This window comes from Megascapheus bottae, chromosome 22 (assembly GCF_031878675.1).
Source record: "Megascapheus bottae isolate mThoBot1 chromosome 22, mThoBot2.hap1, whole genome shotgun sequence".
Taxonomy (NCBI): Eukaryota; Metazoa; Chordata; class Mammalia; order Rodentia; family Geomyidae; genus Megascapheus; species Megascapheus bottae.
This window is the reverse complement of record NC_143530.1, coordinates 29,008,587-29,035,080: the sequence shown is the minus strand read 5'-3', so window position 1 is coordinate 29,035,080 and position 26,494 is coordinate 29,008,587. Positions and strand designations below refer to the sequence as shown.

The following is a 26,494-nucleotide window of genomic DNA, read 5'->3' as shown; positions in this document are numbered from 1 at the left end:
GGTAGACAAGTGCGGGGGTCCACAGACCGGGGTGTGGGGGGAGGCTTTTGAATCCGTCGAATCGGGTTTTTCTGAGTTCCATTCCCATCTTGAGCGCCTTTAAACCTCGGAGGAGCCGGGCCGGACGCGCCGCCGTGCTAGGGGAGGAGGGGGAGCGGGTTGAAACAATCGAGTGGGCGCGCCAGGACTCCCCGGCTCCAGGCGGGGAGGGGAGGGGGAGCCCCGGTTCTGCGCAGGGAGGGGGCGGAGCTGGGCCCCCCCACACACAAGAACCAGGAGGGGGCGGGGGTGGCCGTGGAGAGGGTGAAGTGTTTCCCCCCCTGGGAGGCGAGATGTCGTTCGGGTCGCACATTAATTGGAGATATCTGATTAACTCCAGCATCTGATGACTATAAATGGCGATTCTTTACCAAGGTGTCTATATTAAAAAAAAAAAAATCATTCCGTGTCATCCCCCACGTCAGGCCTGCTCGTGGGCGTGAGGCTGTGCTTCCTCCGCCCCCTGCTAATGGAGTGAACCATTCCCAGCTCTTCCCCCCCCCCTCCTCTCTCTCTTTCTGTCTCTTCCCCAATCCCTCTCTCTCTCCTCCCTCTGCCTTCCCGGTGCATAAAGTCTCGGCCGTTCTCGGAACTTGTTGGCAATGCCTATTTTTCAGCTTTCCCCCGCGTTCTCTAAACTAACTATTTAAAGGTCTGCGGTCGCAAATGGTTTGACTAAACGTAGGATGGGACTTAAGTTGAACGGCAGATATATTTCACTGATCCTCGCGGTGCAAATAGGTAAGTGGCCGCCCGGACCCTGCTCTGGGAGGGTGGCTGGAGACCGGGTTCAGAAGCCGGGAAGGGTCGGGCTGGCCCGTGGCGGCCCCGGGGTGCGGAAAACCCCGCTGCAAACCCCAGAGGGCGGGAGGCTTGGGTTCCCGGGGACTCCAGCGTCCCGGTTTGATTTTCCTGAAGAAAGAGACTCCAGGCGTTCTTCAGGAAGTGTGTGCAACCAGCTATTTTTCCAAAGAGGGGGTTTTTCCCCTTTCCCCCCCCCCCACCTTCCCTCTTTGGGTTTAGACCTGGTTCGTTGCGCGCCGGTGCATTAGCCCCTGAGATACTGCAAGACATGATTTGGAAGGGTCGAAAGGTGACTGCAGGAACAAGATGGCTAGGCGGCTAGGACTGGAAAGTTGTTGTGCAAAAAGCAAAGATCTGCTAGGGCTCCACTCAAACTGCTGCATTTAGAACTTTGTCATTCTCCAACCCCCTCCCCCCCCAAATCTGAGCTGCAGCCTTAGCACTCAGCCCGCTGGGAAGCAAATCCTCAACCACGACAGGGAGCCCCAGACCACCTATTTTATTATGCTTGCCATTGAGGAGTATGCATTCAGTCAAATATACGTGGGTACACTTTTTAGGCACTGTTACTTTGCAATCTGGCATCTGTACTGGTGTGTGCGTGCGTGTGTGTGTGTGTGTGTGTGTGTGTGTGTAGGAAAGGGCTAAGCAGTGTTTGCGGTACATCGTGTGTTTGTTATTTCGTTCGCTTAGGGTGGATTGTGTACCCCGGTTTCTTTAGTTCCCATTTTTATGTTAAGGAATGTTGAGCTGCAATGACACTGTCAGAGGGTTTTTTTTTTTTTAAAGTTCGCCTACATTTTTTTTCTATTGAGAATACAGTAAACGTTATGGGAGGAGGTACTAGAAAAGCCCCTTCTCTGAAGCCGGGTCAGAACATCAATTAACAGTAGCCTAAAAGTGAAAGTGAAGCAGGTTATTAATAGAAAGGACAAGATAAAAAATAGAAACTCTTCAAATGGGTTTTTCTGAAGATGAAAGGAAGTGTTAGCGCCTATCATTTGGGGCTGTAGCATTCGCTTTTACCTTGTGGAGAGGGAGTTGGGAAATTGATTTGGGGGTAAGAGAGGGAAGCATACCATTTTTCTTCAAAAGAAATGTGGGAAAAATGGGGTTTGGAGCTCTCAACACTAACACGAATTGTTTACATTAGGGTTTTATGTATTTGATATTTTGATGGGATGATTTTTTTTTGCAAAAACAATTCTAAGGGTGGGGGTGTTGATCTCGTCCCTTTATTCTAAGAAATGAGTTAACTCTAGATCTGGTTGCTTTGGCTGTCTAACATTAGTTCAAAGAACTGCAGTAAAGAGTATTTCTATGACACTAGATTCTTTTCCCATGTTGGAAGTGAATGTAGCATTTTGTAATTAGCCTGCAAATGTTTAGGCAGCAAGGGACAGCACTTGCATTTGAGATATGGATTTTAACCAGCGATATGGGACTCTTTTCCAGAAAGAAATAACCTTACTTTGAAGGGTGAAACAAAAAATAAATAACAAGCGGATGTACATGAAGAATATGCTTTGAATACATTAACTTAGTCAAAATGATCACTCTCGTTTTTGTTTGTGATTTTTTAGTTTGGGTTTGGTGCTATGGAGTTGAAAATGAGCATATTTGTTCCCGAATGTCTGCCCTTTTCTCCGCCAGATCCTTAGTCTTTATTAATTCATGGCTGGAAGCTGTCCCAAATTACTGACACTTGGCAAGAAAAGTGGGGGTTGGGAAGGGGCGGGGAAGTGGAGAGGGTAGTGAACGAATGAAGATGCGGCGGGAGGAAGTTTGGAGTGAATGAGAGGTGGAACGAATGAATGGATGAACGAATAGAAACCGCACGAGACGGGGAGGCCAGAGAGAACTGAAGAGGAAAGCGGGTGGACTGCCGGCCCAAGGCTTAGTGGCGGCAGGGACAGTGCAGGCAGCCGGGGCAAAATCTGTTCAGCGCACCGGCTCCGGCCTCGCAGTTCAAGCAACAGCCCAAGGACTCACAGTTGGAAAATTCAGAAATTTTCATGACTTCTTATTTTACACATGCACTCACTCACACATGCGCGGTGGTGCAGTCTTCTCCAGTGACGCCTGGAAAGATAACGTGACCGAAGCGATTTCTTCCCCCAGCAAGCCCTAAATCTCCTTTCTGAGGAAAATATAAAATAGTGCATCCCAGGGGCTTCTTTTTTCAACATCGAATTTTGAGGGCAGAGGTAAGGGATGAAGAAAGCTAAGGGCAAGGGGTGGTGGTGGTGGTATGCATTTCGTTTGTTTCTTGGATGCAAAATTGTATTCATATCATGCATTGTAGAGCAAGATTTCATCATGACCCAGTTCTATTCGAACAAAGATTTATTCCTAAAATGCTAGGTCCGTGTTCGACTCGCTATGACTGCAGTTGTGAGGGTAGTTGCGTGTGTGTGTGTGTGTGTGTGTGTGTGTGTGTGTGTGTGTGTGTGTGTGTGTGTGTGTGTGTGTGTGTGTGTAATGGAAATCAGGAAGTTTAGGAAGGTTATGGATCTGCCCAGGCTGAGGTCGAAGTGAACCTTTCCCCTGTGCTTCCTGATCCGGATTAGAAAGCTGGAGACCCGCCTAGCTCTTCCTGCAGCAATCTGCAAACGGCGCGCGCGTGCGCGCGCGCGCGCGCTCCTGGGCTGCAGCGAGCTCGGTCACCTTCCCCAGGTCCGCATCCCTCCGGGCATCCGGGGACGGGGACAGGTGGCTGCGAGGGGTCTTAGGAGGCCTGCCGGGGGAGGGGGGAGGTGGCGGCCACTGGCACTACGGAGAAAAAGGCCTGAGCCCAGAGTCCTGGGATCTGAAGGCCGATTTCAATTCTAAGATTCAATCAACAATCCTTCTCCCCGCCCTCACCCCTACCCCGTCCCTACAAGGCAAATTTGCTTTTCTTTTGCCCTCCCTGGTATCTCGGGTATTTATGACTGATATTTACACAATGCCTAATCAGGTTGGTTGGCCTCGGGGTGCAAAGAAAAGACCAGTGCCAAGCACCTGAAGACCTGGAACCCATCTCTCTATCCAATCTAGTGCTTTGGGGTCTAGTGGCCCGGATTTTCCAACTCCTCCTCCAGCACCCCCATCCACCCTCCCTCTGAAGACAGCCAGGAGCTCCAAAAAACCTGGGGTTGGCTTTAGCAATCTAGCTGCAATCTGGAAAAGGGAAGGCCTACCCTCTGGGCGTGCCATCAATTTGGAGTGACTAGGGGCCCTCTTGGAGTGTTAAGAGTATGGGAAGAGATGGACAGCTGAAAAAAGAGGCAGAGGGAAGCATGGGCTCCTGGCTCTTTGGAGGTGACCAGGGATCAGAAGCAGAAGTACATCAGTGGTCCCTTTGGCCTGAGGCCCTGCCCTCCTGGGATCAATTGTCACCACAGCTACTTTAGATGCCTAGACATCTAAACTGCCCTTTTGCTAGTGGGATGCAGGGTCACACCAGAGGCAGACCCCGCAGTGGGCCAAACATTTATCATATATAATTCTATATTATATACTTATATATTGTATATTGCTAAAAACAATATAAATAGGAATGTATTCTATTGTTGTGGATATTATATATCTATAACAATCCATTTGACAGTGGCTTCCAAAAACTTTATTCAGGCTGAGATGTAGCTCAGTGATAAGGAGCATCCCTAGGAAGTACAAAGTCCTGGGTTTGATTCTTAGAACCAAAAATGAAAAGACCCCCCCCCAAAGTGCTTAAAAACCACAAAAACTATATTCATTTGTTGATTCAGCAGTGTATGTTGGCTCCAGGACCAGGGTCCAGGGAGCTGTTCAGTGGGTAGCATGATACTAGGTTTTGCTAGGTGACCTGAAACCCAGCCCCACTTTTCCACACTCTAATGCCAAGACCCTCTCTGTTGCCTCAGAATGGAAGATCACACACTGTGAGAGATGTGACATGGCTTGCTGGGGAAGTGTTAGGAGATGAAGGAGGGAGTGAGGAGAAAGAGAAAAATAAAAGAGATGAGGGAGGTGAGAAGAGGGGGGCGATGGAAACCAAAAAAGATAGCAAACGCCATCAGGGAGGGGGAGCTGGAGGAAAGGAATGGACTCTCTCCCACACACCCACACACATTCACACAAAAACAATCTGAACCAGAGGCGTGCTTGGTGCCTGTATGCCACTCCAGGGCCAAGTCTTTCCTACACTTGTCACCTGAGTCACCTGGCAGCTGGGCAGTGGGAGAGAACGCACTGATGGACGAGGCTGGGGCAGTGGGGCAGTCAGGTGAGTCACAGCACTGCTGACAGTGTCCCCTCCTTCCTGCAGCTTACCTGGTGCAGGCCGTGAGAGCAGCAGGCAAGTGTGATGCGGTCTTTAAGGGCTTTTCGGACTGTTTGCTCAAACTGGGCGACAGCATGGCCAACTACCCACAGGGCCTGGATGACAAGACAAACATCAAGACCGTGTGCACGTGAGTGTCCTTTTGGGTCCCACTGAGTTTATCTTCTGGGGGCACTGCCAAGGTCAGCGTGTCTTGCACAAACCTGTACACGAGCCTCCTAGCTACCACTCGCCAAGGCCATGGGGAGCCCTTTGGCCAGGGGAGGCCAAGAGTCTGTGAAGGAAGAATCTGCACTGCTTAATGGAACTCCGTTGCCAGGGTGGGCTTGCAAAATCCTCCAGCAAGCAGCAACGTCCCAGCCCTTCTAGGCCTCACAAGCTCCCACAGAGATGTACTCTAGGCTCTGGGAGTGAGAATGGAGCGGAACAATCTGCTACTAGTTAGCATCCCATTCTGTAAAATCTACACTTTGAGACAATCTTCTTTCTTTGTTTTCTTGTGGATGTGTGCCTAGTACTCTGGATAAGCGGTTTGCATTTGAGGCATTTGGAGATTTACCTAAAGGGAAAATTACTTTCTGACCATCTCTGGTGATACAACACCCCCTCCAAAACACACCACAGAATGCAAGCAACAGACAAGCCTGCACCAATTTCCTTTCCTGTTTCTGAAAAGCTATAACAATCTAGTGTATCTGATGAGTTTGCCCAAGAAGAATACCAAGGATGCCCAGCGATCATCTCTGCAGAGTTGGTAGCCCATGTGCTCCAGGAATTGATCACAGGCTGCTACTCACTTGCTTATCATTACCCTAACCGTATGTGCATGACCTCCCCAGATCACTGCAGCATCAGGCCCAAAGAGAGAGGACCACAAGGGCAGGCCCAGTTGCGTTTTCTCAGTGATTGCTTCTAAAACCTGCTGGCAATAGCAAATGAGCTATTCATCAAAAACCTACTGAGGTAGACCTTCCACAGTTTAACTACTGCAGACCTTAGAAATGACCCCTCCCACCAATTCTCTGCACACTTCTCTCTTATTTTTCCAAACCAGCTGAATCCCCATTACCCCCACAATAGCCTTTCTGATAAAGCCAAGGTGAGAAGTATCTCCTGTTTCCAGGATCAAAGTGACCAATTTCCATATTACCCCTTGTATACTGTATTGACTTGGAGGGGATTTATTTAACTTAGGACTAAATCAGGGAGAAGGTCATCTTTCTACATACTTTCCTAAATGCCCACAGCAGCCAAGTGGCTGTACCTTCCTCTCAGGGATGGAACAAAAGACATTTAATTCCAAATGTCCAATGAGAGGTAAGAATGATTCTATCAGGCATAACGAGGTTACATATCACTGACAGGATTGTTCCAAACTGTTTCAATTTTTTTTTTAAAGCAGGACTTTGGTCCTAGAAAACAGGAAAATGTAGAGGGCCCCGTCCCTGAGGCCACAGCTGGATCAAGCCCAATAAATTGGTGGGCTTGATTGCTCAGTATCAGGATGGAGCTGACCTGTCTCATCCGGGGTGAATGTCTGCTCCACACCACTTCCATCTTTCAGGAAAGGGCTTTTATTATAAGGGGGTACATAAAGCAAGGGGCAGTTTTCCACAGCCCTCAGAAAATGCTATTTCATGCGAACCCCTCAGCCTCTTGTTTCTAAATCTTGCTATTTATTATAAAATGTGGAAGCTGGAACACCTGTCCACATCTACCAGTCCTTAAAAATTAGAGATTCAGGGAAGTCATTAGAAAGCAACCTGAGATTGAGGCCATCCAACATGTACTTAGAATTTCACTGGAAGACGCGGTATGTGTGTGTGTATGGAAACAAGGATGAATCACACATGGCCCCTGTCTTCGGCAAGCTTACAGTCTAGGTGAGCAAGCGAAAGGGAGAGTGAAATGCAACTAACTTGCCCTGAGAGCTCCTGTAGCGACCTGTCAGTCTGGCCGGGGTGAAGTGGGAGCCAGAACGGACTTACCGAGAAGCAAAGATCGACCCAGCTCTGAAAGGAGACAGCGCCCCAGGAATCGATCACGGTTTGGGATTATATTTAGTCTTGAGATCTATTTTGAGTTTCCAGAAGAAAGGGGGACAATAAAAAGGAAAAGGACAGTTGGATGAAGGTTGTGGGGGCGGGGCGAGGACCTGACACCCGGAGGAGGAAGTGCTGATTTACAGGACTCCAGGAAGTGACCTGGAGGTGGGGAGAGCAGGGAGCGGGGACCCCTCCAGGGCCTGGCCCGTGCCGGGCACCGTGCCCACCCTGGAATCCCGGTCTAGGGAAATGGGCGCTAACGGGCGTGCAGACCTCCTGGGGATCAAACCTACGGGAGGACTGGGGAGGGGAGGAGGGGAAGCACCCAGCGCTCAGGCCCCAAGGAACCGAGGGTGGCAAAGCCGAAGAAGCCTTACCCAGCTGGCCGCAGGTGTTCGGAGACGAACACTCGCCGAGCCGGTGACTTTTCCAGACGCAATCTGAGCCGCGGGACTGCGCTGAGCGAGGCTCCCGAGGGTCTCGGAGGCCCCCGGGCAGGGGAGAGGCAGAGAAAGAGGAACGAAAGAAACACGGGGATGGGGGGAAGGCCTAGGAAGGGGGCGCGGAGAGACACGGGAAACAAAAGGAAGGTGTGGGGTGGGTGGAGGGAGCGAAAGGAGGGCGAAAGCCAGAGTCCCGCGGCGAGAAGGAGGGAGACAGCAGGGGCCAGGGGGGAGGAGAATGTGAGGCGCGGGGAGGGGAGGGCCCGCGCTCGCGCCCGGCCAGTAACCCGTCTTGCAAGCTAAGAGGCTTTAATGGGCGGCTGCTGGCCAGGCTTAGCGCTGTTTTCCGAGCGTTCCCCGAGGAGGGCGAGCAATCTGTTTGCGTGGGCAGAGGTACCCAGGGTACGACTCCTCCGGCTTGCCAGCGGAAATGGGGCGCGGGGGGGGGGAGGGTTTCCCTGGCATCCAGAGAGGGAAATCCACACAGGGCAAGGGGAGGCTTTTCTTCCTTGGTCCGTGTTTCTGGGATGGGCATAGGTCCTGGAATCCCCGACCAGGTTGCAGCCCCAGCCACCAGACGGCTGGAGGCGAGGGAGGGAGGGGGCAGCCGGGGAGGTTGGCGAGGCCGCGGGCGCCGGGGCGCAGACTGCGGGGGCTCTGGAACTCCAAATGAACCTGCTTCTTTCTGTTTTTGTTTTGTTTGTTTGTTCTATTCCTCGCTAGATACTGGGAGGATTTCCACAGCTGCACGGTCACAGCCCTTACGGATTGCCAGGAAGGGGCGAAAGATATGTGGGATAAACTGAGAAGAGAATCCAAAAACCTCAACATTCAAGGCAGCTTATTCGAACTCTGCAGCAGCGGCAATGGGGCGGCGGGACCCCTGCTCCCAGCGCTCCCAGTGCTCCTGGTGTCTCTCTCGGCAGCTTTAGCGACCTGGCTTTCCTTCTGAGCCCGGGGAGCCAGCTCTCCCCCGCCCCCGCCCTCCCCCGCCCCGCGCGCGAGCACCCACACTCACTCCATGCTTCCAGAAATCGAGAGGAAGATCCATTCGTTCTTTGGGGATGTTGTGATTCTCTGTGATGCTGAAAACATTCCTGTAGGATTGTGGGAAACCTTGATTCTCCTTTCTTTTTTTTTTTTTTCATTTCGTTTGAGTCCTTGTTTTATTTGTCAAATAGTACCAATCAGTAAGCAAGCAAGCACAGCCCAAATCGGACCTCAGATTTAGTCCGTCTTCACATTAAAATAAGAAAACGGCAAACTCATCCCTTCCCCTCCCCATTTTAATTTTTTTCTTTTTTAATTTGTTTGGTTTTTTTTTTGGCAAAAGTATCTCAGGAACGGCCCTGGGCCACCTACAATATTAATCATGTTAATAACATGAAAAATGATGGGCTCCTCCTACTACTGGGAAAAGCGAGGAGAGGAGGAGAAGGCCAGGGGAATGGATTCACAAGAGATGACCACGTGGGAAGCATGCGGTGAATAATTCACTCTCACGCCCTTCTTCCACAGTACCTTGTTTTGATCATTTCCACTGCACATTTCTCCTCCAGAAAAAGCAGGAAAGAGAGACTGTGGACTTTGGGATTGAAGGGTAGGAGAGAGAAAGAGGAAAGGCGTTGAGGCAACCGGCTTAGAGATGGTTATCCGAAGATAAAATGCTAAGGTCACTGTTATTGTTGATGTATCTTTCAAGTCCACTGCCTTTATTTTCCCTCCTCTCTCTTGTTTTAGCTGTTACACATACAGTAATAACTGAATATCCAACGGTATCGATCACAAGGGGGGCGTTAAATATTAATCTAAAAATATAGTTTAAAAAGATTTTGACATAAAAAGAGCCTTGATTTTAAAACAAAGAGAGAGATGTAATTTAAAAAGTTTATTATAAATTAAATTCAGCAAAAAAAATTTGCTACGAAGTATAGAGAAGTATAAAATAAAAGTTATTGTTTGAAATGGGGTGGTGCCGCTTTACTGTTGTCTACCCTGCTTCCTCCCGCCAACTTCCCGAGACACACAACGCAGGTGATCAATTTACCTGCTCCTTTCGATGGAGGATTTGGTGTCTTCAATTCGACCCTCATTCTTAGGAAGGGCGGGTTCAGCACGTCTCCAAATTTGTGCCCACTGGAGGAGGAGGGGGGAAGGAGGTGATTTCGAAATTAAACAATTAATGTCAAAGCAGAAATGCTTTCTGGGTGAGGACTGGGGGGACTGGGCGTGCGTCCCAGCAAAGACGGCGCCGCGCAGAGCCCCCCCTCCCGCCCCAGGTGGATCTGAGCTTCCACCTCCCTGAGCCTCTTCCTCTGCGGTGGCCTGAGACAGCTCGCGAAGGAACCGCCATTAAGGGCTCCAGCTGAGGAGCCAAGAGGCTGTGTATCCCTGGCAGGGATCAGGTGAATCCTTTCATAATTAATAAGACAGCTCAGCCGAAATGGCCAGGAGACTGGGCCCTATTGATCTGCCAGTCGAGCTGTTCCCCCCCCCCCCATCTCCTATTTATAGGCTCCGCGTGGCTTTGCAGGGAAGTAAACACCTCCGAGTAAACAGTAGTCGGGGCGAAGCGGGGCCAGGGTCTGCTGGGGGCGGAGAAGGGGGGGGAGCTCGGGTAGGGAAGAGTTGAACTGAGCCCTTGAAATCGAAATCTGATTTCCGGGAGCAGATAGAGGCGGGGTCAGCCGCAGGAGTCCTCTCCCCCTGGTATTTGGGAGGGTGGGTGCGTGAGGGGGGAAAGGGAAGGGAAGATGGAGGGGGAGGGGGGACCCTGGCGGCGGTTTCCCTGTCTGGAGCCCGCTCCCGCTGCGGGGCGGGTGTGCCGAGTCTCTGAAATGCAATGCGTAAACAATCGCTAGTGTAACAGTTCATAAATCAAACCCAGTGGGTCGCAGCCCCATCTGCATTCCCCCCACGGATTGATTCCAGCAACACACGCGTCCCGGCGCCCCGAGCGAGCGCTGGGAGCTGCTGGGGTTCTTCACCGCAGCCTAGATTACGGCGGGCGTCCCGGTTCACGCAGGCGCCACGCGCGCGCGGGGCCCCTCCGGGGACGAGTTCCACGCGCCCCCCGCGCTCCGAGCTGAACCGGAGACGAGTGGCTCCGCCCGGGTGCTCTCCCGCCCTGGGACGCGCGTGGTTCTGTAAACCCGTTGGATTATGTTCGTATCGTGTTCAGAGGTTATTTTCGGTCAGAGTGTAAACTGGGAAAGGGTGTGTGTGGGGGGGGGGTGATTCTAACCTGAGCGCCACCCCTATAATTCAAATGAAAATGTCTGGGCTGATTTTAAATACGAATCTATTCAACGAGGGGGCAGGGAATTCGGAGAGCTAGGGAAGGTCTTCGCTGGTCACCTTTTCTCTTGTTTATTTTCTTTTCAGAATTGCGTGCCCCCTTCGATGCGTGCCTTCTCCTCTGCAACTTTGAGGGGTGAACCGGTGGGCACCACGGAACCCGCAGCTGGCTGAAATAAAACGTGTGCCCTGGGCTCCCTGGGCTGTGGGGAAAAGAAAAGTTGCTCCTGTCGCGGGTCCCCACCTAGAAATCAACCCGCACCGGAGATCGAAGGACTAAAGGAGGGAAATGAAGAGATCAGGGGATGGAGGGTGGGGACTGGGGCCTCTGCTTTCCCAGCCACGTTCTTCTCCAGAAACTCCCCATTCCCACAAGGGTTCCGACCGCTCCAGAAGGACAGCGTCCACCAACCCAGTCCTTCTGAGCTGTCCCAGATTGCCAGAGAAGCGTAATCCTCGACACCCTATTTGATGCTGGGTTTGCCCAGACCAAGGCTGGGGACGTGGCGCTTGGAGGGATCCCCAGGAACCGAGGGGCGAGTCTCAGACGCACTCTGCTGTGTCTGGCTCATTTGAGAACATTGCTTCTGGTGATGATTGTTTAGATTATTACCGCACAGTCTCCATATATAATTTGCTGTTTAATCATGATGGCTTGGTCATATGTTAGTTGATGTTACTGTTGTTTTAAGCAGCGATGCCATAAGCCCTACTGCCAGTTCTGGGTGATAAGTAACCAGAGTTTGTGTTCCCCCTTCTCTAGGAGGGGTTGGGGTAGAGAGGGCCACTGGCGCTGAGGACAGTTAACCTTTTCCTCACCAGGAAAGCCCAGGCCAGCTGTCCACGTGGTCCACTCGCTGGCTTCCAACCCTTGATGAGCTAAGGACCTCCTTCACTCCCCCCCCCCCCCCCCCCCCGCTGAGTACATTTAAGACAGCAAAGTTCACTTGAGTGTAATGTCGGATAATCGTGGTGAAATGTCACAGAGGCCACTTTCACAATGCCAGCCTCTGTCAGGCCCGGGGGAGAGAGAATTAAAACAGGAAAATGCAATGAAGAGGAGGGAAAAGGCCTAGGGAAACGGGGGAAACATAGACCCAGAATCCGCAGAGGAGGGAAGAGGGAAGTGCCTTGGGGGAAAGGAGGAAAGATAAAATTGGAAGCTGTTTTTATTCCAGACTCTTTGGGAAGCACATGAACTCAAGGGTCCATACAGAGACTCCTTTGTTGAAGATGCAGAAATCTTCTCTGACACTAACTCCTGAAGGTCATGTCTCTGTGGCCTGCCCTGGCACTTTCCTAATGCATAAAGTGAGCCCAAGGGCCTCCCAGAAGCAACACTCACTGCCCTTACCCAAAGGCCCAAGAGCTCCAGGAAATCCAGTGGGCTAGGAGGAATGGAGCCAGGAATTCCCCAAATTTCTCAAATCCCTTGCTGTGGAAAACCTTAAATCATTCTGTCACCCTTGGCCACTCACCAGTGGACTCTAGGCTATGAGCCCAGAAGGCAGGACTTGGGTGCTGCTTGGGGAGTCCAGTTTCTGGATCAGTCACCACCCTGGCCCTTGGGCCTGAGGGGAAAAGGCTACCTGCTCCACTCTTCTCCAGAGCACTTCTCTTGATGCCTAGCAGGAAAAGGATGTGAATGAAAAGACCACCAGCTACATGGAATTTATTTGTGTCTCCATGGCAAGTCTTGGCAAAGTTCCTAGGCCAGTGAGTCCAGAAACTTTGAAATGCTGTACCTTTTGTCCTATTTTTCCCAAAGAGATCAGCCTGAGGCACGGAGGCAAGGCAAGGCAGGGGGAGGGGTCCTTCTGTCCTATACCTCACATCCTCTGACCCAAACCTGAATGATCCCCTGACCAAGGTACGGTCCCCTCCAAACACAGGCACACACACACACACACACACACACACACGGCATTTTCTTCCCCTGTCTCCTTGGACAGTTACAAAAATGTGACATTTGGGTTCAGATTTTCTCCCTGAACAGATAGCATGTTACCTGTGGCTTGTAGGAACTTGGACTGTAGAGCTGCAGGATCTCTGTGGCCTGCTACTTTAACCATGGGCATATCACCAAACCTTTCTGTAGCTAATTTCCTCTTGGGGAAAATGGGGGTCACCACACCAACCTCTGTTATAGGATTGTACCTTGTTCTCAACAAGAATACAAGACTGCTTTCCTACAAGACACCAATTAGTTACTGCATCCATTATTAATTTAATTTCCTCCTCTACCTTGATTAGTCTTGAATCAAGGAGTCTCATTAAATTCTTCAAACTAACATCCAATAGAGTACCTCGTTCTGACAATGTGGATTCAGTTTTGCTTTATGGTATACAATTTTAATACATCTGGTACAAATTATCCAGGCTCTGTGTTCCTCCTAGGTGGTACTGGACTTCATCCAGCACAGTACTTCAAGTAGGAGAGCTGCTCTGCAGTGCTGTCCCTCTACTACTCCATCCCACAGGGGTCCCAGTCACACTTCTGACCTTTGTCCCCCAGCCCAAGGGCCTGGGGCCGCAGTTTTCCTTTTCCACTCTTCCCTCTTCTGCCATTCATATCAAATTCCTATTTCCATACTAGAAATAAAGAGGTAAAGTTGTGAGTGTAATCCCTGAAGCAATTCAGGGATACATAAAGGGAAATGTTTAATCTTTCGTCCACTGGCAAATATTTGTTAGTATGCCCACCCTTCCCCTTGTACATACAGACATATCATCACATACCAATGGGGAAGATTGGTTGGGGGGTTTCAATGGGATAGACATGTCTTGGCAACCAAATGCTTCAAGAGCTCCTTCTTTTAAATAACTATACAGTACCTCATATAAAGCAATTATGCCTGTGGCTTATTCAATCATCCACCTATTGATGTAGATATAAAGTTTTTCCAATGTTTCCTTTTGTTGCTCTACAAATTTTGTTGTCATAAATATTTCTGGTAGGACAACATTTTATACTAGTATTTTTATCTAGTGAGTAAAATAGGATTGCTGAACAGAAAGGCATGTGTATGTGCTTTTAATGCAAAAAGGAGCTAGAAAGCCTGTTCTGCTGTACCCTCCTCCATTGTTACTTTAATAATTCCTGACTTTATCAGCTCAGCAGGTAACATTGCACCTTTGTGGAAGATCAGCCTTTTCTGGAGATTGCACTGGGTGCTGTGGACCCCTATTTGACCTTGATGGGATCAGAGCCCAACTCTTTTATCAGGGAGAAGGTCCAGGGAGAGTTTGGGTCTCCTCCCTGGAATATGTCAAGAGCTCCAATACTGAGTGATTTTTATTCAAAATCAGAAGTAATTAATCTTAGAAATCCCTGGCTTACAATGGCTAATCAAATCAACAGCCCTAGGAAGCTTGGGGCTCTAGTAGCTTGGTATGTGACTGTGGGGGATGGAGGTGGGCTCAGCTGACAATTCCCCACTACACCACAGCTACCACTGGGATATTTACCCTGAGTGCACCTGCTCCACAGTGTGCTGAGGCTGTGTCCCCTGGCCTGTCTGCAGTAGAAGGCTATTGGTGGAAAGAGACAGCCCAGGAAGACATACCAGCTATGGGGAGTGGGAGTGGGGGGTGGGGGGTGTCAACAATGTTAACAAATGAGTTTTTCTTTTCCTGGCTCAGTGAGACCAAGAGGCTTCTACATATAGGACACAGAGGACAGAGCATGTGTGGGGGCTCAGCATAGAGAGACATAGTGTCTCTTCTCTCTCACCCCACCTCCCACCACAGCCCTATCTACTCTGACCAAGTTTTGGGTTTTTTTAAAACATATACGGAGCATTTGCCACATGTTAAGCATTATGACTTCAAAAATGTCTTCCCATTTCCTTGGCGCCTTCTGCAGGAGGATTGTATTAGGCCCACTTTACAGACAAGAAGCTGAGTTCTAGCAAGAGGTCAGTAAAGAGCCCCAAATGAGCAGAGAAGAAGCTGAAATCTCTTTCAGGAACCTGCTTTAAGGTTTCACTTGGCTTGTTTTGTTACTATTTTGAACCAAAAGAGAGATAAGACAAGTAAAAAAGACCACAATAAAGAAAGCTTAGTCCTATGGTAGACAGAATAATGACCTTATAATAACGCTAATGTCCTAATTAATTCCTGGAATTGGTAAGTATATTGATTGTATATCAGAGGACAATTAAGGTTGTACATACAATTAGATTGATAATCAGCTGCCTCTGATGTAGAGATATTATCAAGGATTGGGCCAATGTAATCATATTTTTTTAGAAGTGGAAGAGGGAGGCATCATGGGTGAGAATCACACGATAGGAAAACACAATCACAATTGTTGGATTTGAAGGTGGAGGTAAGTAGGGACAAGCCAAGGAGTGTAGATTGCCTCCAAACACAGGAAGACAGAGAAACAAATTCTTCCTTACAGTCTGCAGAAAGGATTCTTGCCCAATGATTTCAGTGTAGTCAAACTTGTCTGACTTCTGACCTACAAAAGTAACTCTGAAGCAGTAAAATATTATTAACCAACCAAGTTTGTGATTATTTGCTATAGCAATAAACAGAACACTAAAGCAAGTCATAAAAGACATTGCTCCAATTCAATTATGGAAGCAAATGATCATTATCAGGGAGACTGGGGCTTTCAGGATCTAAGGGTACAGGGTGGTTCTGAGAGCTCTTTTTTTGTCCATGTAAGTGTTTGAGGAAAGCCAAGAGAGGAGAAGATATAGCATCTGTTCTACTTGAGAAAGGAGACATTATGCTGTAGATGTCTAAGGCCAAACAAACTTGAAGTTGTGTTTGTGTTTGAGGAAGCCCTGGAACATGATCAATTATGTCTGCCCCATTCTTGTGGCCCCTTTCGCTGCAAGAAGCTCCTATTTGCTTTCTTTCCCTTCAAGAATTTAATATACATGCTGTCGAGATTTTTGGTTTTATAACAGCCACAGGCCTGCCCAGATAGGAAAAGTTCATCATTCCAGTGATAGATGGCTTGACCATCCATTCATGAACTTCATTACCAGTATTTTCTTGCTAAATCACAGGAGCTAATATTAGTTATACACTTGGCCAAATCTGTTGGATTGGTTTTAACGGTGCTGGCACTTCCAACGTTGCACATTACCCACAGCACAGGAAATGGGCCCCCTCTCTATGGAATACTGGGAATGAATCACTCAAAAGGAAGGCAAAGCCTGATAGAACACTGGAGGTTACTGCATTTCACATCAAGATAAGCTCATTAACATAGTCCCCACACAGTAGAGAAGAGGGGAAAAGGGCACATTTGTCCATTCTGGATTAATCAAGTCACAAATTGCTTGGTTTATTGTGGGAACCTCTTTCTGATTAAGGAGCAAGACCAAGCAAGCAAGCTAGTGCACGTGGCAGGAGAAGGGACAGAGGAAGGTAATTAACTTCTTCACCTCAAGGACTGAGCTGCCATAGATACAGTGCCTGGCCTGCACCAGTCCTTCTATTTCCTTGGAGGGGTCAATGAGCTTTAGTGAGTGGCTGTGAAAAATGGCTCTGGGACCCTCGAGGTCCTGTGGTCACCTTGTTGCCTAGAGCACACTGCATCATGATCTCCCTCAGGCACAGTGAGAAATCCCAAGCCAAGTGGTTCATTTTGCCAAACACAAATTCTTCACATCAGGTGACTTTGAAAAGGATGGAGACTATCACAGCGTAGGAAAGGAACATCCATCAACCCACATCGAGACTGTGACCACAAGGCTCATGGGCCAGTCAGCCCTTTCTAAAGTTCAGGCTTACATCCACTCAGTGAGCTTGGCAGGTGTGGTGGTGTCACGTACATACCTCTACTTTCACACACCAGCCTGGGGGCTGCGTTTTCTCAATCATTTTGTTTATAGGATTTGTTGAGGTATTTTGTCACGGCAATCAAAAACTGAGTGAGGGAAGGGAGATTTCTTTCAGGCTATGAGAGCTTCTGCATGTAAGCTGAGAGAAAAACTGAAACAAACACAAAATGAATTTAGAAGATAAGAGGCTAGATCCAACAGCCAAATGAAGGGCAGGAAGTTAGGATTGTGTGAGGATACTGTGTGTACTTATGTGTATGTGTATAATTCCATGTATCCTAGAAAATACACACATTAGAGAACAAATAACGACGAGAATGTGAGCATGCACAAATACATTTTTGACTTGAATGTGTGGTGATCCCTAGCTAACCTTTGAACCTCATGCTTGCTGAGCAGGTGAAAGCTCTGTTGCTGAGGCAAGCCTCTAGCTCTTTTTCCTTTGGTTATTTTTGAGATAGGGTCTCACTTTTTGCCTGAGCTGGGCTGGACAGCAATTCTAAGTGTCCCACCTGTCCCACTCAAAATAAAAATCAACTTAAACTGTTTCTCTATACTAAAGCAATTTACGAAAGCATCTTTGTTAATATATTCATGGATTATAAAGAGTTTGTTGCAAATTACATTTATGAATGAAAAAGGTCAAGATTACCTGTTCAAGAGCTAAATTCCAAGATCCCTTTTACATGTGTCCAATTGGGCAGCTACAGTGAATATTTGAGTTCAAGATTTTCTTTCCTGAAGACCTGGCTGAGATAAGAACAAGAAAGCAGGTTTTATTATAAATAGCAGAGACTAGCCAGGCACTGGTGGTCCATACCTGTAATTCTAGCTACTCAAGAGACTGAGATCTGAGGATCACAGTTCAAAGCCAGCCTGGGCACAAAAGCCAGTGAGACTCTCCAATTAACCACCAGAAATCTGGAAGTGGTGCTGTGGCACAAGTGGTAGAGCAGTAGCCTTGAGCTGAAGAGCTCAGGGATAGCACCCAGATCCAGAGTTCAAGCCCCACAACAAGCAACAAAAAAAATAAGAAGAAAGAAAGAAAGAGAGGAAGAGAGAGAGACTGAAAGAGAGAGAGAAAGAGAGAGAGAGGAGACCTAATAGCCCCTCCATGCTAAGTTTTCAATCAAAATCATCCTAAAGATGTTCATCTGAACATCCACACAATACTAAAAAAAATGATTTTATATTAGGCATGTAAAAGCTTGCATGGGAACAAGATAGGCTTAGTGCTTTTTGTTCTTAAGCAAATTACAGCAAAGATCTCCAACAAACTCCCTGCCTTTTCTGTTCCTTACATCCCTTCCCTCATAATTGCCAACATAAAGTTTTTAAAGAATCTACATGCTCAGAAAGTGCTCTCAATGAGAAATCCAAATTTTCTTGTCAGAGTTAACTAGAACGCAATAGTTAGTATACCAGAACAAAAATGGCTCAGAAGAGCCTCCAGACAACAAGGAAAATTAAGCACAATACCTAAGTTAACCTTGGACCAAGGATTTACCGAGGACAAACCAGGGCTCTTGTAGTCCACGTGTTCGTCTCTGTGTTTCAGCAGATGGAACAGCAGCTGATGTTGGCCAAAGTAAAAAGATAAAGAAAAAGTCCCTGCAACAAAGTAATACTGACAGCTTTGGGAATTAATTTCATCTTTTCTTTCCACCCAGTTCAAGTAGGTCCAAAAGGGCATGTTTGTGCCTGGTAATGCACGTTACAGATGAAACCAGGCTGTGTAGACCTTGGCTCAAACTCTGTGAGTTCCACATGCCAGGTTTCGCCACTTGTTTTTATATGCCAAATAAAGAGACATGGTAAAGGGCAGAAAGAGGAGATTTATTACATGACAGCATGGGAAGACACTCCTTCAGCACATCTACAGCCATCTTTCCAGACTGATCTTAAAATAACACACGAATCCACGAATCCATTAATACAAAAATTAATTAATCTCTTCATGGGGACACCTCTATAAAATTCCCACTTCTTAACGTTACATAATAGAGATTAATTTCAACAAGAGTTTGGAGGGGAACCATATTCAAACCATGACATTTCACAGATGCCTTCTCCATAACTTCCAGGACCAGATTCTTCTACTAACTAGTCTTTCTGCTCCATTGCCCTCTTCCTCCCTCAGCTCTTGTATCTTACTCTTGAAAAACTGTAGGTGACCCAAAAAAGGAAATGTTAATGTCAACGTTTCTTCAAAAGTAGATGTGCATTTAGGTTTGGGTATCCTTCGTATTAATTCTCTCCTGTCTCCATGGGTGGAATGATACGATTTCTTTCACCAAGATTCTTCTCTTCCATCCCATGGTGAAATCGTTGCTAAGTCATTCCCACTTCCTATATTGCTCTGAAGACTCACCAGAATCTGGTCTCATCTCATCTTGCCAATTTTCTCCCATCTACAGCTCTATGCATCCACAGCCATTAGCTTATCTGCTGATATGTTTTATCTTTAATCCACAGGATCCTTGATATGAGTCTAGGTCTTACTGATCTTTAAATCTACCACCATACTTAGCACCCTGCCTGGCCAGGATGTTTATTGAATGAATACCGGACCCTATTGCCCAGTCCTCTAATGTCTCACACATATAAATAAATACAGGAATTGCTGATAGCAGCCATCTTTGGGCTACTTTTTGTTGATGTCTTTACCCCCTCAGAAACTCTTCTTTGGAAGCCTTGATGTGCTACCCAGGAGAGTGGAAGCATGAAATGATTGGGTACAGGTCATGTAATACCTGCCAGTGAGCAGGAACAAAGACTAGATGACCCCATAACAATGCACACAAGAGGAAGTGAACTAACAGAGGCTCAAACAAGGAAGGGGAAGACAAAAGAAGTGACTTAAACGTGGTATATATATTCTTCACATGCCATTCAGAATGACTTCCTCAACATTTTATTAACTTGTCACAATTTCCCATAATCTATGGGAAAACCTGGAAGACTTAGGTTTTGCTCCTTATTCTTCCCCTCTCACTCAAGAAACTTGAAATCCATAACTTTCTTGCTTCTTTCTTTGAAGGAGAGGTTTTTCTGATCTTTCATCTTCACTCAGACAAGGTACTAATCATCTAATGTCTATCTAATAACACTATTTATAATGGCCAGCGTCCATAATAGCCTCCAGTGATCCGTGACCCCTGGCCTATGTGTAGCTATTTTGCATCTTGAATCAGGATGACACTGCGTAACCCATAGATTATAAATTAAATATTGATGTATGATTTCTAAGACTAGCTCATGAAAGGTAGTGCAACTTCCCTTTGTGCAATCTTGTAGATTATTCTTTTCGGTCTTAGCCAGCTGGCTAACTTAAGAAGCCCTGGGGAGATGTCCACACAGATAGGGATTGAGATGTTCTGTTTGTTCTCAGCATTGACTTCCATCCAGTCCTCCAGTCCTCCAGCCCTAGTCAAGATTTCTGACGAATGCAAACATGCTTTCAAATTTCTTCCCCATAGAACCACGATAAATAATAAATAACTTTTTGTTTAAGCCACTATTTGAGGATGATGTGTAATATGGTAATAGAAAAGTAATAAAATGCAACTGGCATAGTCTTTCACTTTATTCTTTAATGTTTGTTCATTTGTATATAGATATTCACATGAGTTTGGATAGGTTATATTTGTAAGAGTTAAAAAAGATTTTAGGTAATTTAACTCACTTTGTACAGTGAATAGAGAAATATCTTCAGCAGCTACACTCTTCAAGCGATGATTCCTGTCATTTAGTCAGTGGTTTAGGAATGCACATTAAGCATACAATCAGAAAACAGTCTAAATATTTCAAACAGATGTAAGTCTATACAAAGGTTTATTTAAAATATGTCAGAAAGGCTGGAAGAGTTTTTCTTTTTTTAAAGCAAATTAATGTAACCCAAAAAGTAGTAGAAAACCATCATAAGATTTTATATGAAAGAGCAAATGGGAAAAGCAAATTTTTCCAGAATATATGACCAAGGTGACACCCAAAGATACCGGATACAAGCTGGAGATACCTTGAAAAGTAGAGGGAGAAAGCTTATTTCAGCTTCCCTCCCACCTTCCATTCCTTTGCTAGAGCTTCCCTTTGGCAGAAACTAACAGGAAGTGGTAGCAAAGAAGTGTGGGAAATGTAGTTTCCAGGCTTCCTGCTCCAACAGCAAAGGCACAGACAGGCCAAAAGAGAAACTGAGAGCCAATATACACATTTCCTCACTGGGAAACATAACAGAGATAGTAGAAATAAAGCTATGCATATCTGATAGGCTCTACTAAAAAGTGGAAAACTAGCACGTGATTAGGGAAATTCAGGTGCTCCTATATCCATCCTCCAAAATGTGTTCCCTATAGCCTAACAAAACACTGGGAACACACAGTGGGTTAAGATTCTTCAAAGTGACTTTCACAACAAATCCCTTTTTAGTAATTATAAAGAAAAATGTAATGGAAGTTTTAAAAGAGCACATTAAGCACATGGTATGGAACAGGTAGTGCTTTACCTATTTTTAATTGTTAATTTATTTAATTCTCCATAAAAGTAGTCTTATTGTGATCTATATTACAGGTAAGTAAACTCATTCCTGTGAGTGGCAGAGGCAGGGTACCAATTTGGGAGTCTGGCTGTAGAGGCCATGGATCTAACCACTCCACTCTTCTGCCTCTCATCCTTTTGTTACCTTGCCTGAAATATGAGAGCTACTTGCCACTGATTGCACCTATGCTGGGAGTATTAGAATAGTTTACATATCTAAAAGGAAAATAAAACAGTAGGGCCTACAAAAACAACCAAGCCCCTGAACCAGTCTCAGCTTCTTCAGCTTCACTCTACTCTAGCACAATTCATTCACAGGGACTAAATGGCAGCTCTTTTTCTGACACTCCAAATAATCCCTCTTAGTCTGGAAATTCTCCTTCTCAGTCCAAGCATGTAGAATGGTTAATAGCCAATCTTATGGAGGACCTGTGTGTGGATGAGAGTGCTTTGGTAGTGGTGAAAGCCCATACACAGAAGAAAATGTGCAGTGCCTTTTCCTGACAACCTGTACCATGCCCTCACCAGATGCCAACAACTTTGGCAAGCATGCTCAGATTCCTGACAACTTTATTTTTGCATGGTATCATCTTGATTCGTAAACAGGTAATTTGCATTGTTGTTAAAATAATCAGTGGCTTCCTCATCATATCTTGAGAAAGAGAGTAGTCTAAAGATAGACATTCAGACAGGCAGACAGAGGTAGGCAGATAGATAGATGATAGATGATAGATAGAAACAGGCAGATAGATGATAAAGATGTATAGGGTAGAACACATACTTTATAGCATTAGAACTTCCTACCAACCACCCTTATTTCCTAACGGTGCTGTCTCATTTTGAAAGACTCTTATTGGCCCTGCTTGTTCCACTTTAAAAGAAGCAGAAGGTAATGGTAGAACATGTGGATCCTCAAATGCCGATGCTTCTTGACATTCATAGGGCACTCAGGCCAAGACCTTTCTGATATCAAATTCACTGATGTTTTATGGAAGTCCCTTCTATAGAGTGGCACATATTTCCATATAACCTATACACATTTTCCTGTATATTTTATACCATCTCTACATTACTTATAATGTCTCATGTAATGTGATCCTTATGCAAATTGTATTGTATTGTTATATTGTTCAGGGAGTAATTACAAGAAAGTATCTGCTCATGTTTACTACAGACAATTTTTTTTTGATTAGTTTTGATCTGAAGTACTATGAATCCATGGATGCAGGACCCACACATACAGATCACTATAATTTTAGATAGTAGGCTTGGGCCCCACTATGTCTGATACCAGAAGCATTATCGCTTTTCAGGCACTAGTGTAAACAGGCAGTGGAAGGTAAATGGAAAACACACTCCTTGGTACAGAGCTCTCATGAAGTTATGCATTGGCTTGCCAACATGACAACCAATATGTGCCAGACTTCTGTCCTACAGAAAGGGTATGTAAAATAGGGAACACAGATGGTAAAATTGGATAGCTATAACTATAATATAAGACAATAATATAATAAGTTATATTATAACTATAATATAAGTATGGTATCCACATACTTCATTGTTTTTAAATTATCCCATTTTCAGACTTTCATAATAAAATTCTTATAAGTTTTATAATAATTACTTTTTCCCTTGCTCATGTCTGAAAGAAAAATTAGGGTTCTACAAATTCAAAAAAGGATCTATTGAACCAGTTGCTGGTGACACAAGCCATTAATCCTAGCTACTCAGGAGATCTGATGATCATGGTTCAAAGTCAACCTGGGTAGGAAAGTCTGTGAGATTCTTACCTCTAATTAGCTTCCAGAAAACTGGAAATGGAGCTGTGGCTTAAAGTAGAAGAGTGCTAACTTTGAATGAAACTGCTCAGGGACAGAGTGAGGCCCTGAGTTCAAGCACTATGGCTGACAAAAAAAAATCTATTATTTTGATGGCTGTGAGCGATGGGAAAAGAAGTAAAACAGGATAGTGTTTCTCAAAATGAATGCCTTGCTTTAGAAAATTCACATTTATTTGCAAATATAGAGCTGCTCAAACAAGCTTCAGTGCTGAAATGTTGCAGGTTCATCAGGAATGAGCTATTTTCTCTTGCTCAAAGAGCATACCACAGTGGCCTTGGCCCTTTAAACAGCCAATCAAGGGAAGTGGCAAGTCCAAAGGTTGCACTTGCAGACCCCAGAATGGCATGTTTTGGTTTTGTCCCTTTGTCTATAGAGTCTTTGCATAACACAGCTTATTTACACAAAGAGAAGGAAGCTAGTAACAAGCTGAGAAGCCCTAAAAACTCTCCCAGTAGTACCTGAGTAGATGCAACAATAACAAGGGTAAAATATATCACAGTGGAAAATACAAAGCCAATTAAGCTATCCATCTTCATCCTGTAATTCGTGTGTGTGTGTGTGTGTGTGTGTGTGTGTGTGTGTGTGCCAATCCTAGAGCTTGGGACCTAGCTGACCTTTTGTGCTCAAGGCTAGTACTCTACCATTTGAGCCACAACTCCACTTACAGTTTTTTTGTTTTTGTTTTTTTTTTTTTTTTGGTGTTTAATTGAAGATTAAGAGTCTCACAGACTTTCTGCCTGGGTTGGCTTTGAACCATAAACCTCAGATCGCAGTCTCCTGAGTAGCTAGGATTACAGGTATGAACCACTGGCACCAGCTTTGTAATTCATTTTTAGAACTATGATTTCTATCATGTTTGCAATTTGATCTTACTCACCTTTCTTAATCTCATTCCTACTAGCTATTCTGCTGCCTCATTCCCAAGTTTATTCAGCCTTCATTCTTCTGTACTGGTAATCTACTCAGTCCCTCCTCAAAACCTCTGCACAGAAGCCTCCTTTTTCTCATTGACTTTCACCTCAATGTCATCTCTTCTGAGAGACCTTCTCTTCCTTCCATTGTAAAGTGATAGCTCATCCTATCTGTGAAATACTCCCCCAAGCAAAGAGGCATTATCCATTATCACATTGCCTGGATTTGTTTCATCTACAAGATTTAATATTTGGACAATTCTAAACAATCACTGTGTAATATTAGCACATCATTTTTCTTAATTTCAGGACTTGAATTCAGAGCCTGTGTGATTGATCATTTTTACTTGTTCACAGAGCACTTTGCTACTTGAACCATGTCCTCAGCTCTCCTCTAAGTTTTGATGCCCTGGGAGAAGCTTTGGCCTCAGGTTTGTATAAACATGTACTTTTTGTGTAGTTCTGTGTCTCCTAAAACCTCTGGGTTCTCTCTGGATCTCTTCATTGCTCTGGCATGCCATTGAATCTCTACAGTTCAAGGCCCAGATTTTATCTTCACTATACAGTTCTAGTGTATCTTAGATGTAATAAATAGATCCCAAAATACCAGTTCTTCCTTACCTCTAAGGTGCTATTTTCTAAGACCTCCCTTAAATGTCTGAAGTGGCAAATAGTACCCAACCGTATATATGGTGCGTGTGTGTGTGTATGTGTGTGTGTGTGTGTGTGTGTGTGTGTGTGTGTGTGTGTTTCTATACATATACATATCTGTGATAAATAAAATACTGTATATTGCACCTTTTGTACTTTTCATTCTTTTTTACCATATCCAAATTGCCAGAATCATAACTTTTATACTTTTTGGCCATTGTTAAGTAAATTTTGTTTTTGTTTTGCTTTTGTTTTTGTGGGTAAAGGAGCTTGAACTCAGGGCCTGAGCACTGTCTATGAGCTCTTTTTGTTCAAGGTTAGTGCTCTACTACTTTGAGCCACAGTGCCACTTCTCTGGTTTTCTGGTAGTTAATTGGAGGTAAAAGTCTCACAGACTTTCCTGCCCAGGCTGGCTCTGGGCCACGACCTTCAGATCTCAGCCTTCTAAGTAGCTGGGAGTATAGGCATGAGTCCGTAGGGCCTGGCTAAGACTTTTTGAACACAAGCACTGGGATCCAAGGGCTAGTAAATGGCTGCTATATGGGTAGCATACACGGTTGGGATATACTGAGCAGGGGGATAATTTGTGGGATGGGGAGGGAAAGCAATAGATTTCATCATGCTATGCACAATGGTATGAAATTGAAAACTCATGAATTGTTTATTTCTGAATTTTCCATTAAAATTTTTTTGAGCTGTGGTTGACCACAGGAAATTGAAACCTTGGAAAGCAAAACCAAGGGTAAAGGGAAACTAACAGTCACACCAAGTGGCATGCATTAGCCACTGTCTAGATGACCCAATGTAGCAGCCCCTCACGGACACAGGAACCTATAGACAAGTGGTAGAAAGTCTGGGTTAGCTTGTGCTGGAGACAAAGGTGGGTGTCCAATCACCACAGGGTTCTGACTACATCACAGCCACAGTCAACAGACAATGTTCAACCCAAATGGTCCAAATAATGTTAAACCCAAATTACCACTGATTGGCCCAAAGCTCCTGCCCAGATGCCATCTGCACAAACACAGAAAGGTGTCAAGGCAGAGGTGGGACTTACCTATTAATATTTCCTTCATGGAAAACATTATCATTTCAGAAAGAACTTAAATGATTATTTGAAAATGAAGTTCATATCACTTCTTTATTATGATATCACATAACACACGCAACCAATGATCATTGCCTTTAACATCAAACCTTGGCCCTTCAGAGTTGGTGATGAAGGGAAAATTCCACATGAGGGAATTTACTCCCCATTCCAATACATTAACCATTCCTTGAACAGATGTGAGAATTGTTTTTCTATCACTACCAGACTACCTCCCCCAGGGGAAGTGATATTGCTGTCCCCTTCCTCTGGTTTTCTCAACTATGGTTGCACCTCCAGTCTCTTGTTTGGATGTTCCAAACACTGGACAGCCTGGTCCAATTCTAATTCCAACTCTAATGAAGCTAAAGGTCAGATGAAGGACTTTGGAAAATGGAGTTTGGAAAATGCCACAGATGATTCTGAACCAGAGCCGGGACTGACATTCACTAAAATGTAGATGGAAAGCATGCTAACCCGCCCCTTGATTCCCCATTAAACAGTGTGGATAAGACAAGAACTATTTTAAAAGATGTTACTAAAGACCTGAGAAGAGGAACATGAATTCAGTGAGTACTACCCAAGTAGATGAATAAGTTTACAGCTTCCCACGCTCAAGGTCCCCAGCAGTAGCCGTTAGAAAGCAGTAGTAACCTAGAGAGAAAGTCTGTTAATGTTATAATACGAGAAGTTTCCACAGCCAAGTAGGTTGGGATCATGCTACCTATAGTCA

At 45.6% G+C, this 26,494-nt stretch overlaps 1 protein-coding gene across 1 annotated transcript; it reads left to right on the top strand.

Annotated features, from left to right (window-relative positions):
• The first annotated feature begins 538 nt into the window (after positions 1-538).
• Positions 539-9,598, top strand: Nrn1 (neuritin 1). The gene is made up of 3 exons (XM_090356423.1): positions 539-780; positions 5,135-5,279; positions 8,361-9,598. Exons 1-3 carry the CDS (start codon positions 726-728, stop codon positions 8,587-8,589), a joined length of 429 nt encoding a protein of 142 aa, XP_090212549.1. The 5' UTR covers positions 539-725; the 3' UTR covers positions 8,590-9,598.
• Positions 9,599-26,494: the final 16,896 nt, after the last annotated feature.

Coding starts and splice junctions, on each gene's coding strand:
- Nrn1 (XM_090356423.1), top strand. CDS start 726: ATGGGACTTAAGTTGAACGGCAGATATATTTCACTGATCCTCGCGGTG. Junction 781..5,134: donor GATCCTCGCGGTGCAAATAG/GTAAGTGGCCGC, acceptor TCCTTCCTGCAG/CTTACCTGGTGCAGGCCGTG. Junction 5,280..8,360: donor AACATCAAGACCGTGTGCAC/GTGAGTGTCCTT, acceptor ATTCCTCGCTAG/ATACTGGGAGGATTTCCACA.